General features: G+C 43.8%; 1 protein-coding gene across 1 annotated transcript; it reads right to left on the minus strand.

The window, feature by feature from the left end:
• Positions 1-4,921: 4,921 nt before the first annotated feature.
• Positions 4,922-12,972, minus strand: LOC135921192 (putative nuclease HARBI1). The gene is made up of 3 exons (XM_065455506.1): positions 12,433-12,972; positions 11,460-11,598; positions 4,922-10,467 (listed from the first exon to the last, which is right to left on the minus strand). The coding sequence occupies exons 1-3, from the start codon at positions 12,895-12,897 to the stop codon at positions 9,950-9,952; spliced, it is 1,122 nt and encodes a 373-aa protein (XP_065311578.1). The 5' UTR covers positions 12,898-12,972; the 3' UTR covers positions 4,922-9,949.
• Positions 12,973-13,365: the final 393 nt, after the last annotated feature.

Below are 13,365 nucleotides of genomic sequence, written 5' to 3' on the forward strand. Positions count from 1 at the left end.
ATCGGGTCGTTGGCAGGGACTGTTCAACCGGTGGGAACTGCGCGTACGGCGACGAAGGTTGACTGGCCAGATATTGCTGGATTTCTCTCGGGCGCTCTCCCTCACGTGGGCAACGAGCGCCGGGGTGATAGCCCTGGAGTCCTATTCTTCGCTAGTAGCAGGCGCGGTACAAGTGGCCCGCTTCGCCACAGTGGAAGCAGAGTGGCTGATAGTCCGGTGTGCGCCACACGTCTGACTTTCGCGTATTGATTCGGGGGCTCGTGGACCCGTACATATTTGTACGTGAAGCTTGGCCCTGGAAGTGGCACAGCGGTTCTTCAGAAGAAGGCGGGTTACTGTGGTTCCCGGGTTGCGATGGTAGCCTCACTGCTTGTGCATAAGTCAGTACGGGAGTGGCTTCAGGTCTGATTTGCACGAATGGCTGTGCCGCCTGGCGGACTTCTTCGCGGACGATATCTGTGAGGGACGTTACGGTCGGTTTAAATCGTGCTCCCTGTAGTCGATCGAGCTCCTCACGCACGACACTACGCACAAGCTCTCGAAGCGCATTGGTGTCATAGGGCAACGAGAGAGAAGACGCTGATCCCAGGCTGATTTGGCGATCGTAGACTGAGGAACGTTGCTGAATGGCTCGCTCCATTGTCGTAGCCTCACTGACGAACTCAGCTACTGTAGCTGGAGGCCTTCGCATCAGTCCAGCAAACAGCTGCTCTTTCACTGCACGCATCAGCAGGCGTACTTTCTTCGCTTCTGTCATGCCAGGGTCAGCACGCTTGAAAAGCCGCGACATGTCCTCGACGAACATGGCAACACTTTTGTTCGGCCTTTGAACCCTGTTCTGAAGGGCTTGCTCTGCTCGCTCTTTTCTTGCGGGGCTGCTGTACGTATCGCGTATCTGCTGCTGAAATTCTTGCCAGGTGCTAATGGATGGCTCGTGGTTAGCGAACCATGTTCGGGCAGAGTCCTCTAGGGCGAAGTACACGTTCCTTAACTTTTTCTGCTCGTCCCAATAATTGACGTCAGCCACACGATCAAAGTCGTCGAGCCAGTCTTCCACGTCCTCAAAAGGCTCACCATGGAACGGCCGCGGCCAGCGTGGGGTGTGGAGAACCAGCGACACAGGAGGCTGTCCCGTACCGTATGTCTCCTGTGTCTGGCTTGCGGTTGTGGTGGACATCCTCGGCAGATCTTGCAGGCCGTATTCCGGAGGAAGTCTTTGAAGCCGTCGGCTTTTGCGTAGGTTGTCCACTTCCAGTTCCTGGGGGTCTGAATACATAGACGCGTACCCAGCACCTCCACCAATTTGTCACAGACAAAGCCACAAAGGACTTCGGTCGATGCTGTAGATCTCTTTATTTATCGCTGTCCTGGCACTTTCGTCGTTCTCTTCTTCTGCTTCAACCAACATGCCTAGTACGTGGCACCGAATTGCACCGTGTGGCTGTCAGCTGTGTCGAGGTCGTGGCAATACCATCTTCTGTACGATTATTATTTCACAGATTTGTTCACACAGTTGGCCTAACCTTATCAAACCTGAAAGAAGCATCCTCGACGTCGCAACGACTGAACAATCAGTTCAGCTACACCCGAATTTATAGCAACACACACCCTTTTAATTTTTCAACTTTGCCCCGTGCGGTCCGTTTATGGAACGCACTACCAGATACCACTGCATGCCAATCTAAACACACTGCATTTCGCAATCTGCTAAACGATCAATATGCCGTTTCAACCGTCTAAACACGTCATGTCTTTTGTGACTTTCTTGCATTTTTTCTACAATTTACAGAATTTCAACACTCCCAATTTTTTTACAATACACACTACTGTATAACATGTAAAAACGTTTACAATGTTATTATGCTGTTATGTTGTTGTTTACCATGTATTGTTATTGCTCTACATATTGTATTTGCTAATGTATTAATTTTCCATGTTCTGTGTGCACTCCTTTCATTATGCTGATGTTTATTTCTTTCCCGATTCCATACTAATATGTTACCGTATTTCCCCCTTACACTATTCATTCTTGAAGGCCTGTAAGGTACATGTAAATAAATAAATAAATATTTAGAATGTTTGCAGATGACTGTATAGTATATAGGGTCATCAACAGCGAATCTGACCAACAAGCACTACAACATGATTTGGATTTGATTGCCACATGGTGTGAAAAATGGAAAATGTCACTGAATGAGGAAAAGTGTGTCCACGTCACCTTCACCGAGAAGCGCTCATACGACAGCAATCGTAACACTATAAATAGTGCTACTCTTGAACAAGTGTCAGAATATAAATACTTAGGTGTATTTTTTTCTGCTGATCTAAGGTGGAACAGACACGTTACTCATGTTAGGAACAAGGCTGTCGGAGCATTAGGTTTCTTGAAACGTAACTTTAGTAGCTTGCCACAGAAACTTAGGGAGGAACTGTATTTCACACATGTGCGCAGTACACTGGAGTATGCCTGTGTTTGCTGGGATCCATAAACTACAGAACTTGTCGATAAACTACAAAAAGTGCAGAACAGGGCAGTTCGGTTTGTCCTTGGCAATTATGACAGGATGCTTAGCATGACAGAAAGCAAAAAAGCATTAAATTGGCATCTTCTAAAAAAATTTCTTCATAACATATACCACTCTAATACGGGGATAGCCACGTAATTTTTCTTCAGCTGCCCACATATGTTTCTAAAAGGCGAGATCACAAATTAAAAATGTGAGATTCCTTTTGACCCTCCATTGCATGAATTATGAAAAGTCATTTTTTCAGCTTTCATTATTGATTGAATGAACAAACACGACTGTAATAATAAAGATAAAACTTTGTGCCAAATATGGCACACCATGAAGATGGCTGAGCGCTCTTGCTGCCATGGGCGGAAAAGAATGTTTCACGGATGGTGGCCTTTCTAGTGCAATATGGGGAATGAAATGAAACAGTTGTTTGCTGCGTTCAGGCACAGATGAATGTTGCACTTCCTCTATCTTACCAACGACTTGTTTGTGCAAGGTGGCCGCTTACATCTTTGTTTCTTCTCATCAAATTCTGGCCAGTGGCCGACTTGGTCAGATCGGTTGTCTTTGGGTGGCATTGCGGCTGCTGGTCCCTGTGCTTTTTTTACTTGAACCTGGAATTCGATGTCCTGACTAGAAGTCCTTCCTGGTCGCTAGTTGGGTAGGCACTTGTTATGCGAGGTAAGGCATTCTGCAATTTCTGCTTTTAAATGAGCCAGCGGTAGTACTTGTCGCCTCCTAAGCTGCTCCTGCACCCTCTTGTACAATACCCACGCTGTTACTACCGATAAGTCTAGCATAGGCGTAAAAATTCGAAAGTGCCATTTCTTCGACCTCTGATATGTATGCAGTAAAGTCCAAACAGTGAGTGCAGCAGGTAAACACCACCCATGTGCCTGTTGTGGACCTTTACTACGCTGGGGCAATCAATTTCGCGAAACACCTTGGCGGAGGTAAATCAGCGCTTAGTATTTTGGACTGGATCTCTCCCAACAAAGCTCGACAGAAATGCCACGGCGCGGTTATCGTATCAACGCACAGACGATAACTCCACATCATCTATCGCACTTGTGAGTGCCTCTGAAGCACCACGTCCTTTACATTTCAGTTCCTTTTCGCTTTTCAGGCAGCTGTTTGGTAGACAATTCGCTCTTGCTGTACCGATCGTCAAAATTCCATCTTGTGATAGAGTGACCTGCAGCTTCGGGCTGTTGAACAGATGGCAGCGCGTTGCCATATTTTGTATTTCAAGTTCATACTGTGCCAAATATGGCACACACCAGTTTCGGTTTCTCTGCTGTAGTTGCAGGCAAAATTGAGAAAACTAGTAACTGCCTTGAATTGATGAGACCAAAAAATATGCCAAAATAATTTTTCAATGTTTCTGCGGTCTAAATTTTCAGAGAAAAAAAAAACAATTGCTCGTGTTTGCCCCCTCCGAGTTTCACGTCACTTCCCAAAATCTACTTCACTTCTGTTTTACGTATCGCTTAAGAGATGGCAGCACTTGTCCATAATAAGTGCGCATAACTATGAGATTTACTCTGACAGTATCACATTCTCAACTGGGAATCTCACACACGCGATAAAGAATGGTAACCAGTATGTGCCAAATATGGGACGCCATGCAATAGAGGGTTAAAAGCGACGCTTTCCGCTACTCTTTCTATGTTTGTACTATAAGAGATTGAAATGCTCTACCACCTGACACTGTCTGTATTTGTACAAATGATGATTTCTTCCATGCTTTATGAATGTAATTCTGAGTGTTCATTTATATGAGTTGTACCCTCCCTGCTGTAATGCCTGAATGGCGAAGCAGGTACCCAATGAATAAAATAAAGAAATGTTTCATTGTCATGATTTTGTTTACATTGTGTTATAGCGTAGTTGCACCTTGTTAAGCAGCAATTACGAGCATTATGTGAAATCATGCGTGCAAGAAATGCAATGTTGAAGCAACTCTTGAGTTTAAACGAAGCCGTAGTAAGCATGAGTGTCTGCTATTTAAAGAAATCCTGCTCCAAAAAGTGCTTGGCATGTCTCGTTTGTTGCTATACGTTTCAAAATGTGCTATACAGATTGCTCTGAATGACATTTCAGTTGCTGTGTAACTCGTGCTGTGCTTGCGTGTCACACATGAACAGACATCTTCAGCTTTGGAACAATGCATACTGCACAGTAAAATAGGCATCGCAAAACAATATTCAACAATGCAAGATTGGTTGCCATTCACCTTGGAAAGAACCTTTATTTAAAGAAAATTCCCTGGCGAGACAATATTCAAAAGCACAGTGAACAAAGCAAATGAGTAATATAATGGCACATGGTTATTTGTCACTGCATCTGTCATGCTCAACATAGACAAATCATGTGCTTTTCACTACCACAGTATGCAGCATTCATTTCATTCATTCATTTATTGATGCTGTCAGCCTTTCTCAGGCTATTACAGGAGTGGAAAATCTAATAAATTCACATTCTAAACAATGTACATTTCACAACTACGATATTGACACAAAAGACAAAGGAAAAATCAAACAGTAGATAAGAAAACGCATGCAAGTGCTGAGGCACAACTATTACATTGGTGTACTACGGTCCAGGTAAGATTTCAGACATTCTAGAAAGGCATCGAGGGAGTTAATATTTACAATGGAATCGGACAGCATGTTCCATTCTTTAATAACACGAGGAAAAAAACTGTACTTACAACAATCGTTATAAGAACGCGGCACAGGAATGTACATGGAATGGCGATGTCTTGATGTCTCATTAGGGTGTATTGTAAAATATGGTGATGTGTTCATATGCAAGTGGCCATGAATTAAAAGGTAACGAAACTTCAGCCTATCTACCTTAGTGCAGTATTCCTAACTTTTAAGGTTTGCTAATTTACATAATTCGGTTGGTGAATCAGTTTGGCGATATTTATTGAAAATAAAACGGGAAGCAAGTTTCTGAACTTTCTCAATTTTTAATTTATTAGACGCAGTGTAAGGATCCCAAACAATTTTGCCATATTCAATTACAGGTTTTACAAGGGTGCTATAAGTGAGTGTTTTTACATCGGGAGTTGCATTACGGATTTTGCGTCTTAGTGCCCAAATTGCTTTGCGCACACATTGTCTAAGTGTGTATTCTAGTATAGGTCAGAAGTGAAGGCTAAGCCGAGATACTTATGCTGATGTACTCTATTAACTGGTTTACCTGCAATGGAATAACGGTATATCATTATATTTTTCTTTCTAGTAACAGACATAATTACGGATTTGTCAGAGTTAAGCACCATCTGCCACTTAGCGCACCAATGTTCTATTGCATGCAGATTAGCATTCAGTTCTTGATCAGTTGTGGTCCTAATTGTTTTGTATACGACACAGTTGTCAGCGAAAAGTCTGATTGGGACCGAGATAGCGTTTGGGAGGTCATTTATGAAAACCAAAAATAAAAGGGGGCCCAAGACACTTCCCTGTGGAACACCTGAAACCACAGGGGAAGACGACGATTGAAAACCTTTGAGGTGTACAAACTGTTTACGGGAGGAGAGATAGGAAGAAAACCAGTGTGTTATTTTGGAATTCCTGAATATAGCATTAATCTTTAGCAGCAATTTGGATAGGATACCTTATCGAATGCTTTTGAAAAGTCCAAGAACAATATGTCAGTTTGGCCACGGCTGTTTATTCCCTCGGAAAGATCGTGAACGGTTTCTATGTGCTGGGTGATTGTAGAAAGGCCTTTTCGGAACCTATGTTGAGAAGGATGAAGTATGTTATTGTGTTCAAGATATTCCATAAGGCACTTAAATACAATATGCTCAAGCAACTTAGAACATGTACAAAGGAGAGAAATTGGTCGGAAATTATTGACAACCGATGTAGAACCACTCTTATGGACCGGAATAACTTTGGCATATTTTCAAATGGACGGGAAAGAACTCGAGGTAATGGATATTTGAGAAATTTTTGTGAGGTATTTGGCAACCCACTCTGCATATCTAAGCAGGAATTCATTGGGGATTCCATCAGGGCCTGGGCTTTTCTTTACAGACAATTGAAGCAGCAAGTTAAGCACTCCTTGCTCTGTGACTTCTAAGTCTTGAACTGGAGGGCAGCCAGGTGCGTCTGCTACTTTTGGTGACAAGCCGTCGTCAGAAGCGAAGACAAATGAAAAAACGTGTTGAGGTTCTCAGCTCTCTCTGCATTATTTTTGTCTCCATTTTTTCGAGGCTTCGAAGGAATAACATAGCGCCAAAATTTGGTAGGTGCCTCTATTAAAAATTTTTTTAGTGTTACATTGTAGAACTTGTCCTTAGCTACCTTGACAAGATGCTTGAGTTGCTTACTCATTTGGCTAATGGTACTGCTATTGCCAGGAACAGACTCAATCCTGTTTGCCCTCTGTTTTCTTTTTAATTTCCACTTCATGTGTACGATTTCTTTTGTTATCCAGGGATTCTTCTTCCTTGTACATTTTGAAAGCTTGGGAATAAAGTGTGTAATACAATGTTCCACCATGTTTGAAAAGTAGGCCCATAATTTGTCTATGGTAGCACCATTATTGGCAAGATGCATAACATCATCAAATGAACCCCCGAGGCATTCCAACACGCCAACGTCGTCAGCGGCAGCAAAGTTTAGAAACGTCTTACGTTTACTATGCGAACGATCTGGCACCATATCTAAAACCATTATTACAATTTTGTGATCTGATATACCTTCGCAGGGTTCGCAATCACAAAGATGTGGTAGCAGTTCTGAGGATATAAAGACTAGGTCTAGAAGTGATGATGATGTTTCGCATACTCTGGTGTAACCTTCTACAACTTGAGTTAGGTTATAACAAAATGCAAGCTCAATTAGTTCTTCACAGCTAGGCTATCCGTTTGACTAAAGGAGCGCGTATTCCAGTCAATTCCGGGCAAGGAAGGCATATTATTTTCTATCGCAAATTTTGTACCTCAACGGAGAGTGAGAAATAAGCGTCGTAACCCTTGGGTGAGTCGTGATATTACTCATTTGAAGCGGAGACTTCAACGTCTTAGGCGACATCATTCTACATCTCCTCAGTATTTGCTGAATTTAAAACATGAATTAGCACAGAAACTGTCCACTTCAAAATCGCATTATTTTAGGGTTACTCTTCCTTCATTCATAATAACAGATCCCTGCAAGTTTTGGAATTACCTTGGCCATCAAAAAGAGGTCATAAAAGAAATTAAAAGTGATGATGGGAGCCTCGTTACCAACGGGAAGGAAATAGCTCAGCTCTTCAATGGATACTTTCAAACTGTTTTTGGGGGCCTTTCAGATATGGTTTTTGATGCACCGAAACAATCCATCGATCCTAGCGAGGTTCCTGTCATTACCACAGAAAGGGTTTTGTCGCTGCTTCGTAAAATAAATATTCGGAAAGGTCATGGTCTTGATGGCATTCCAAATGCTTTTTTAAAGCGTTATGCCGACCATATCTCGGAGCACCTTGCTAAAATTTTCACTTTATCTCTGCAAACCAGTGAGTTACCTAAGGATTGGAGGAAGGCTCGTGTTGTACCGATCTATAAAAAAGGGGATAAGCTACTCGTGACTAATTACCGACCGGTATCAATTATTTCTACATCCTGCAAACTCCTAGAGCACATCGTGGCCCGCTTTATAAATGACTTTTTAAAGGAAAAAGACATCCTATCACCTTTTCAGCATGGTTTCAGGAAGGGCATGTCAACCACTACTCGAATAATTACGACGGTTCATGACTTTCTCAGCATACTGGATAACTCGGGACAGATCGATGTTTTTTTCTTGATATGGCGAAAGCTTTTGACAAGGTACCGCATTCAAAGCTTCTTTATAAATTGCAGTTGATTGGTCTTCCGCTGTATCTTGTAGAATGAGTCGTAGCATACTTAAGTGGTAGAGCGTAGTCTGTTGATGAGAATGGCACCCTTTTTGAATCGCTTGCAGTTACTTCCGGTGTTCCGCAAGGTAGTGTGTTGGGACCTCTGCTGTTCTTAATATATATAAATGATTTAATAAATGTAATTCCGCGGTCAGTGTCAGTAAAATTGTTCGCAGATGACTGCGTTGTATATAAAGAAATAACATCAATAGAAGACCATAAATTGCTCCAACAATCTTTCCTTAAAATATGTAACTGGTGTGAAGAATGGAACATGGATTTACACATTGATAAAAGTGTACTTCTCCGAGTTACGCGAAAAAGAAATATTAGCTGTTACCAATACTGCCTCCACAACAGTCACATTAGAGAGGTCTCACAGTATAAATACCTAGGAATAACTCTTAACAACCGATTAACCTGGGGCACTCATATTTCTGAGATCTGTTCAACTGCATTCTCGAAGCTCTGTTTCTTGAGACGAAAATTAAAACATACTCCTAGCCATATTAAGCTCTTGTCTTATAAAGCTTTCATCAGGTCCAAACTTGAATACTCGTCCGTAATTTGGGACCCCCACACTAAGAAAGACATCTATCAATTAGAGCTTATTCAGAGAAAGGCAGTACGTTTTGTTTTTCATAAATACAGAAGGTCAGACTCCCCAACACAACTTATGAAGGACAATAATATCCCGTTGCTTAGTACACGTAGACAACTTAGCCGCGTTTCTTTCCTTCATAAAATTTTGGCAGGAAAGCTTAACATTGCTCGCCCCTCATTCCTCAGGCACTCCACAACCCGAAGGACCCGACATTATAGCGAACACGCATTACAGCCTATATTTGCTAAAACAAACTCATTTAAGCGCAGTTTTTTTCCTCAAACAATAGCTGATTGGAACGCGCTTCCTGAATCGATTTTTCGCTCTCCTGACGTACAACAGGCCCTTCAAACTTTATTTCTTCAATAGAAAGTAAGCAGTTTCAATGTTCATTGTTTTTAGTTTGTGCTCTGTCATTGTTCATTTTTTATTCTCTTGTACGTTACATGCAATGTAATCTTTTTTTTTTGCATATGCGTGCTGTCACGATTTATGTTTTCATGCCCCTCCTGCTTGGGCCGATCTGGCCTGCAGTATTGTGAGATAAATAAATACAAAAAATAAGTTAAAATCACCTAGAAGTAGGATTGAGTCATCCTGTTTTAAATTCCTGTCCATGAAATTTCTTAAGCTAACAAGCATGTCTACAAGGGAGTTTGGGGCTCTGTACACACCACCTACTATCACCGAGCGGTTATTTAACCTAACTTTTATCCATACTGATTCAATGTTACTTGGACCATCTAAAACAGAAAATACTATACCGCTTTTGACCATTATTGCCACTCCACCCCCTCTTTCTATCCGATACCACGATACTATCCCTCTTTCTATCCGGCATACTACGATTAGCCACATGTGAGCACACACAATGTGTTATGTTGAAGTGCACAGCCTATTTACTTCATGAAAAAAAAAATAAAACATGTTACACCAGCACATGTCTCCGCCTCATTTGCCAGCGAATGCGCCGGCGCACACTTTGAAGGTAGGCAATGCGCAAATTTCTGGGCAGCCGAAACACACCAACTATGGATTCGCGCACCGCACGGCCTCCTTGAAACAAAGCTCGAGAAGGCTGTACAGGGTGCGCCTGTGGTGGTACCTGTACTTGAAGTGGCACTTGTGCCTGGGCTGGCCCCTGTGCGCTGTCATCATGTGCATCGTCGTCATCTGGGTCGTCTGGCAGAGGCACGCCTGCTGCAAGGCAGAGGTTATGCAGCGATGCACAAGCTGCAACAATAGTGGCTGCTTTCTGAGGCGAGTAGTGAAGTACCCGATACCTCTGCAGGCATCGGAAGCGGCTCTTGAGGACTCCTATGCACCGCTCAACGACATTTCGCATTGATGCGTGTGCCTCATTATAGCGCCCCTCTGCCGTGAGGCGATTTGGGTGACCAGGCACAGGAGTCATGAGCCATGGCTCTAGCGGGTACCCAGAGTCCCCTGTAAAGTGTTGCATGTCAGTGAACGAAATGGATACATTAAGGCACAATGCAAGAACACAGTCTACGCCAGGGCCCTTTTACAACAGGAGCAGGTCTTGGATTTACTGTTGCAATATCTATCAAACATTGACCTTCCCGGAAAGTTGTAAAGAAAGTTCGACTCATTTTAAAGAAAAGCCCAATTTCACCTGTTGTCTTGGCTGCAAATCTCATTCTCAGGTTAAGTTGGACATGTAATATTTATTTTATACTCGTGGTTTTCTGCTTCGTTCATCCCATTTGCCCCTCCCTAAATGTACATCCTCCACTAAACCTTATTAGCTCTTCTCTCTTCAGAAGTGTTATTTTATAAAACACTTCTAAGGTCTACTCTCGAATATGCTGCCAGTATCTGGGATCCTTGCTCTACCTTTCGTACCTCTTCTCATGAAGGTACCCAAAATCGAGCTACCCGTTTGATCCTTTCTAATCACTCCAGCACCACATGTCACTGCAACAAAAAAAATCGCACACATTGCGACACAAAGCAAAATAGCGCAACTTGCAGCATTCTACAATATATACTACACCGATCACTAACGTCGATGCCGAAAGTTTCACGCACACGCTTATTCCTTTGTTCCAAGGACAGGGACCAGGTCCCCCGAGTCCATTGTCACCAACCCTTTTCCACCATACTTGAAAACTGCCATTTCGACGTGTTCTGTAGAATTCCACCCCTGCCTGTAGCGCTCCACGTGGCATTCGGTGTATTGAAATTAATAAATAAACAGCATAACATGTCAGCTGTTGTATACATGCTGGTACAAATATCTGCCTTTTAAGAGAGACTTGTTTCTCCCGATAGTCGCTGCAGGTTCATTAGGTACTGCTGCATTCACAACACATTTCTAGCAAATCACGCTTTCTAAAAGCTTGCTAGGATGCAAAACTATTTGACTGTGTATGTTTTACATGTGGAAGAAGCACTACTACTTTAGGTGCACTTACCAAGCAAGACTTCTCCATGCAGTAACAGGCCACGAGTGAGGTGGCGGCGAAACGCTGAATGCCTCCAGACGAAAGAGTCGTGGCACGATCCCGGAAACCGTGGGTCAATTGCCAGGATTTTGAGGTTCGCGTCGCACACCTCATAAGGGAAAGCAAAGAGAAGGTGTCAGTGCCACTGCAACAAATATCTGGCACAACCTTTTGCTTACAACACTACTTGCCAATCAGTTACTGTTCAGTCAGCGAACACAATTACGAAAAAGCAGATATCAACATACGCAATAGGCAGTTGAACTAATGATCAGCATGATAACAATGTCATCTTAACCTACAAATGCAATGTTGGCATGTGTACACACGCTCATGTATGGCGTGCGGTCACAACACAATGTGCAAAATAATTCCTTTGGTTTCTTGCGTCCATATTTTAAAAGATTCTACTAAAAAGCGCCACCTTTTTTTTTTCAGACAAAGTGCCTATTACAAGCGAAAGAACGCGGAAACAGCATGTGCCGTATTAACAGCTAGAGCAAATGGGTGTCCACACATTCTCATTCTCCCTCACACCATTTTCATAGATGGGATGCTCCTCTTCACGTTCACAGTCTGTTGGCCACAATGCTTTAGTTTTACGTCGAATAAGAATCACAAGGGCTCGTCTTCTGTCAGGATCGCCCGCAGACGAAGACTCCCTTCACTGCTACGGCGTCTATTCCGGTTTAAGTCGCGCGTAATGTGTTTACATTGTAGCATCGAAAAGGCTATTCAACTGCGATTGGAGAGCACTGAAAAAGTGCGGCCGTGTTCTATGCAAAGATCAAAGCCGTCATTACACATACAACACAAACGCTACTTTCTCTAATAGGAACGCAAGTATTACCGGCAATTGATGAAAAATAACGAAACGAAGTTGTTTACAACGTGCACTCGCGCAAACACACATCGAAAATATTTGTCAATGAACAATACTCACGACCATGCAGTTCAGGGCGTAATACCCTTTACGGCTCCAGTAGGATTCTGTTTCGCCGGGGCCGAGCTTCTTGGGGCGAACGATAGCTACCAGACTCCCGTCCACACATCCTAGTACTCCTGGGATTTTCCCACGGCTAAGAAAGCCTTCCTTGACGGCGGCTTTCTGTTGCGCCGTGGATGGAAATCTCACCCATCCTTTCTCCTTGCCGACAACCGTAATGGCTTTGGCGACGGCTGTGATGATTCGGCTGACGGAAGGCTGCGACAGTGTAATCGCTTCCTCATTTCCGACGCACTGCTGAAAGCTGCCGGTGGCAAAAAACCGCAGCGCGCACAGCACTTTCATTGTAGTGTCAACACCACGAAATCTTCGAGGTCCAAGATGTCCTTCGAGCTCATCACACAGACGTCGCACTATGTCTTTGGAGAGCCTAAAATGTCTCCGAAACTCTTCTTCGGACATGCCGAACGCGTCGCGTCGTTGCCTCTCGTCGCGTTGTTGTCTTTCGGCACTAGCCAGCAACACAACCAAAGGAGCCGCCATTGCCGTCTCTGTCTTCTCTGTCTCGTCTCGTCTAGGTGCCGGCTCGTCAGCTGGCGCGAGGTTAGCCGGCGGCCACGGTTGCCCTAGCAACTCTCGACATCTTGCTCGCCCCCGCGCGCGACTCTCAAACGAACCACTTCTCCGCGGTTCCGCTCCTAGCAGGGAACCGGTTCCTTTCCAGAAGATTGGCAACCTGTGTGACGTCAACAAAATTTGTCGTCCCGCCCACCAGGGATGACGACATCGAAGCGCCGACCAATGGCAGCAGCCGAAAGGAACCGGTTCCCAAAGGAACCGCTACAGAATACGGCCCCAGGAAACTGGAGTGCCGCAGGGCGGGGTGCTCAGCTGCACACTCTTTATAGTAAAAATGAATTCTCTTCGTCT

Source organism: Dermacentor albipictus, chromosome 5, assembly GCF_038994185.2.
Source record: "Dermacentor albipictus isolate Rhodes 1998 colony chromosome 5, USDA_Dalb.pri_finalv2, whole genome shotgun sequence".
NCBI lineage: Eukaryota > Metazoa > Arthropoda > Arachnida > Ixodida > Ixodidae > Dermacentor > Dermacentor albipictus.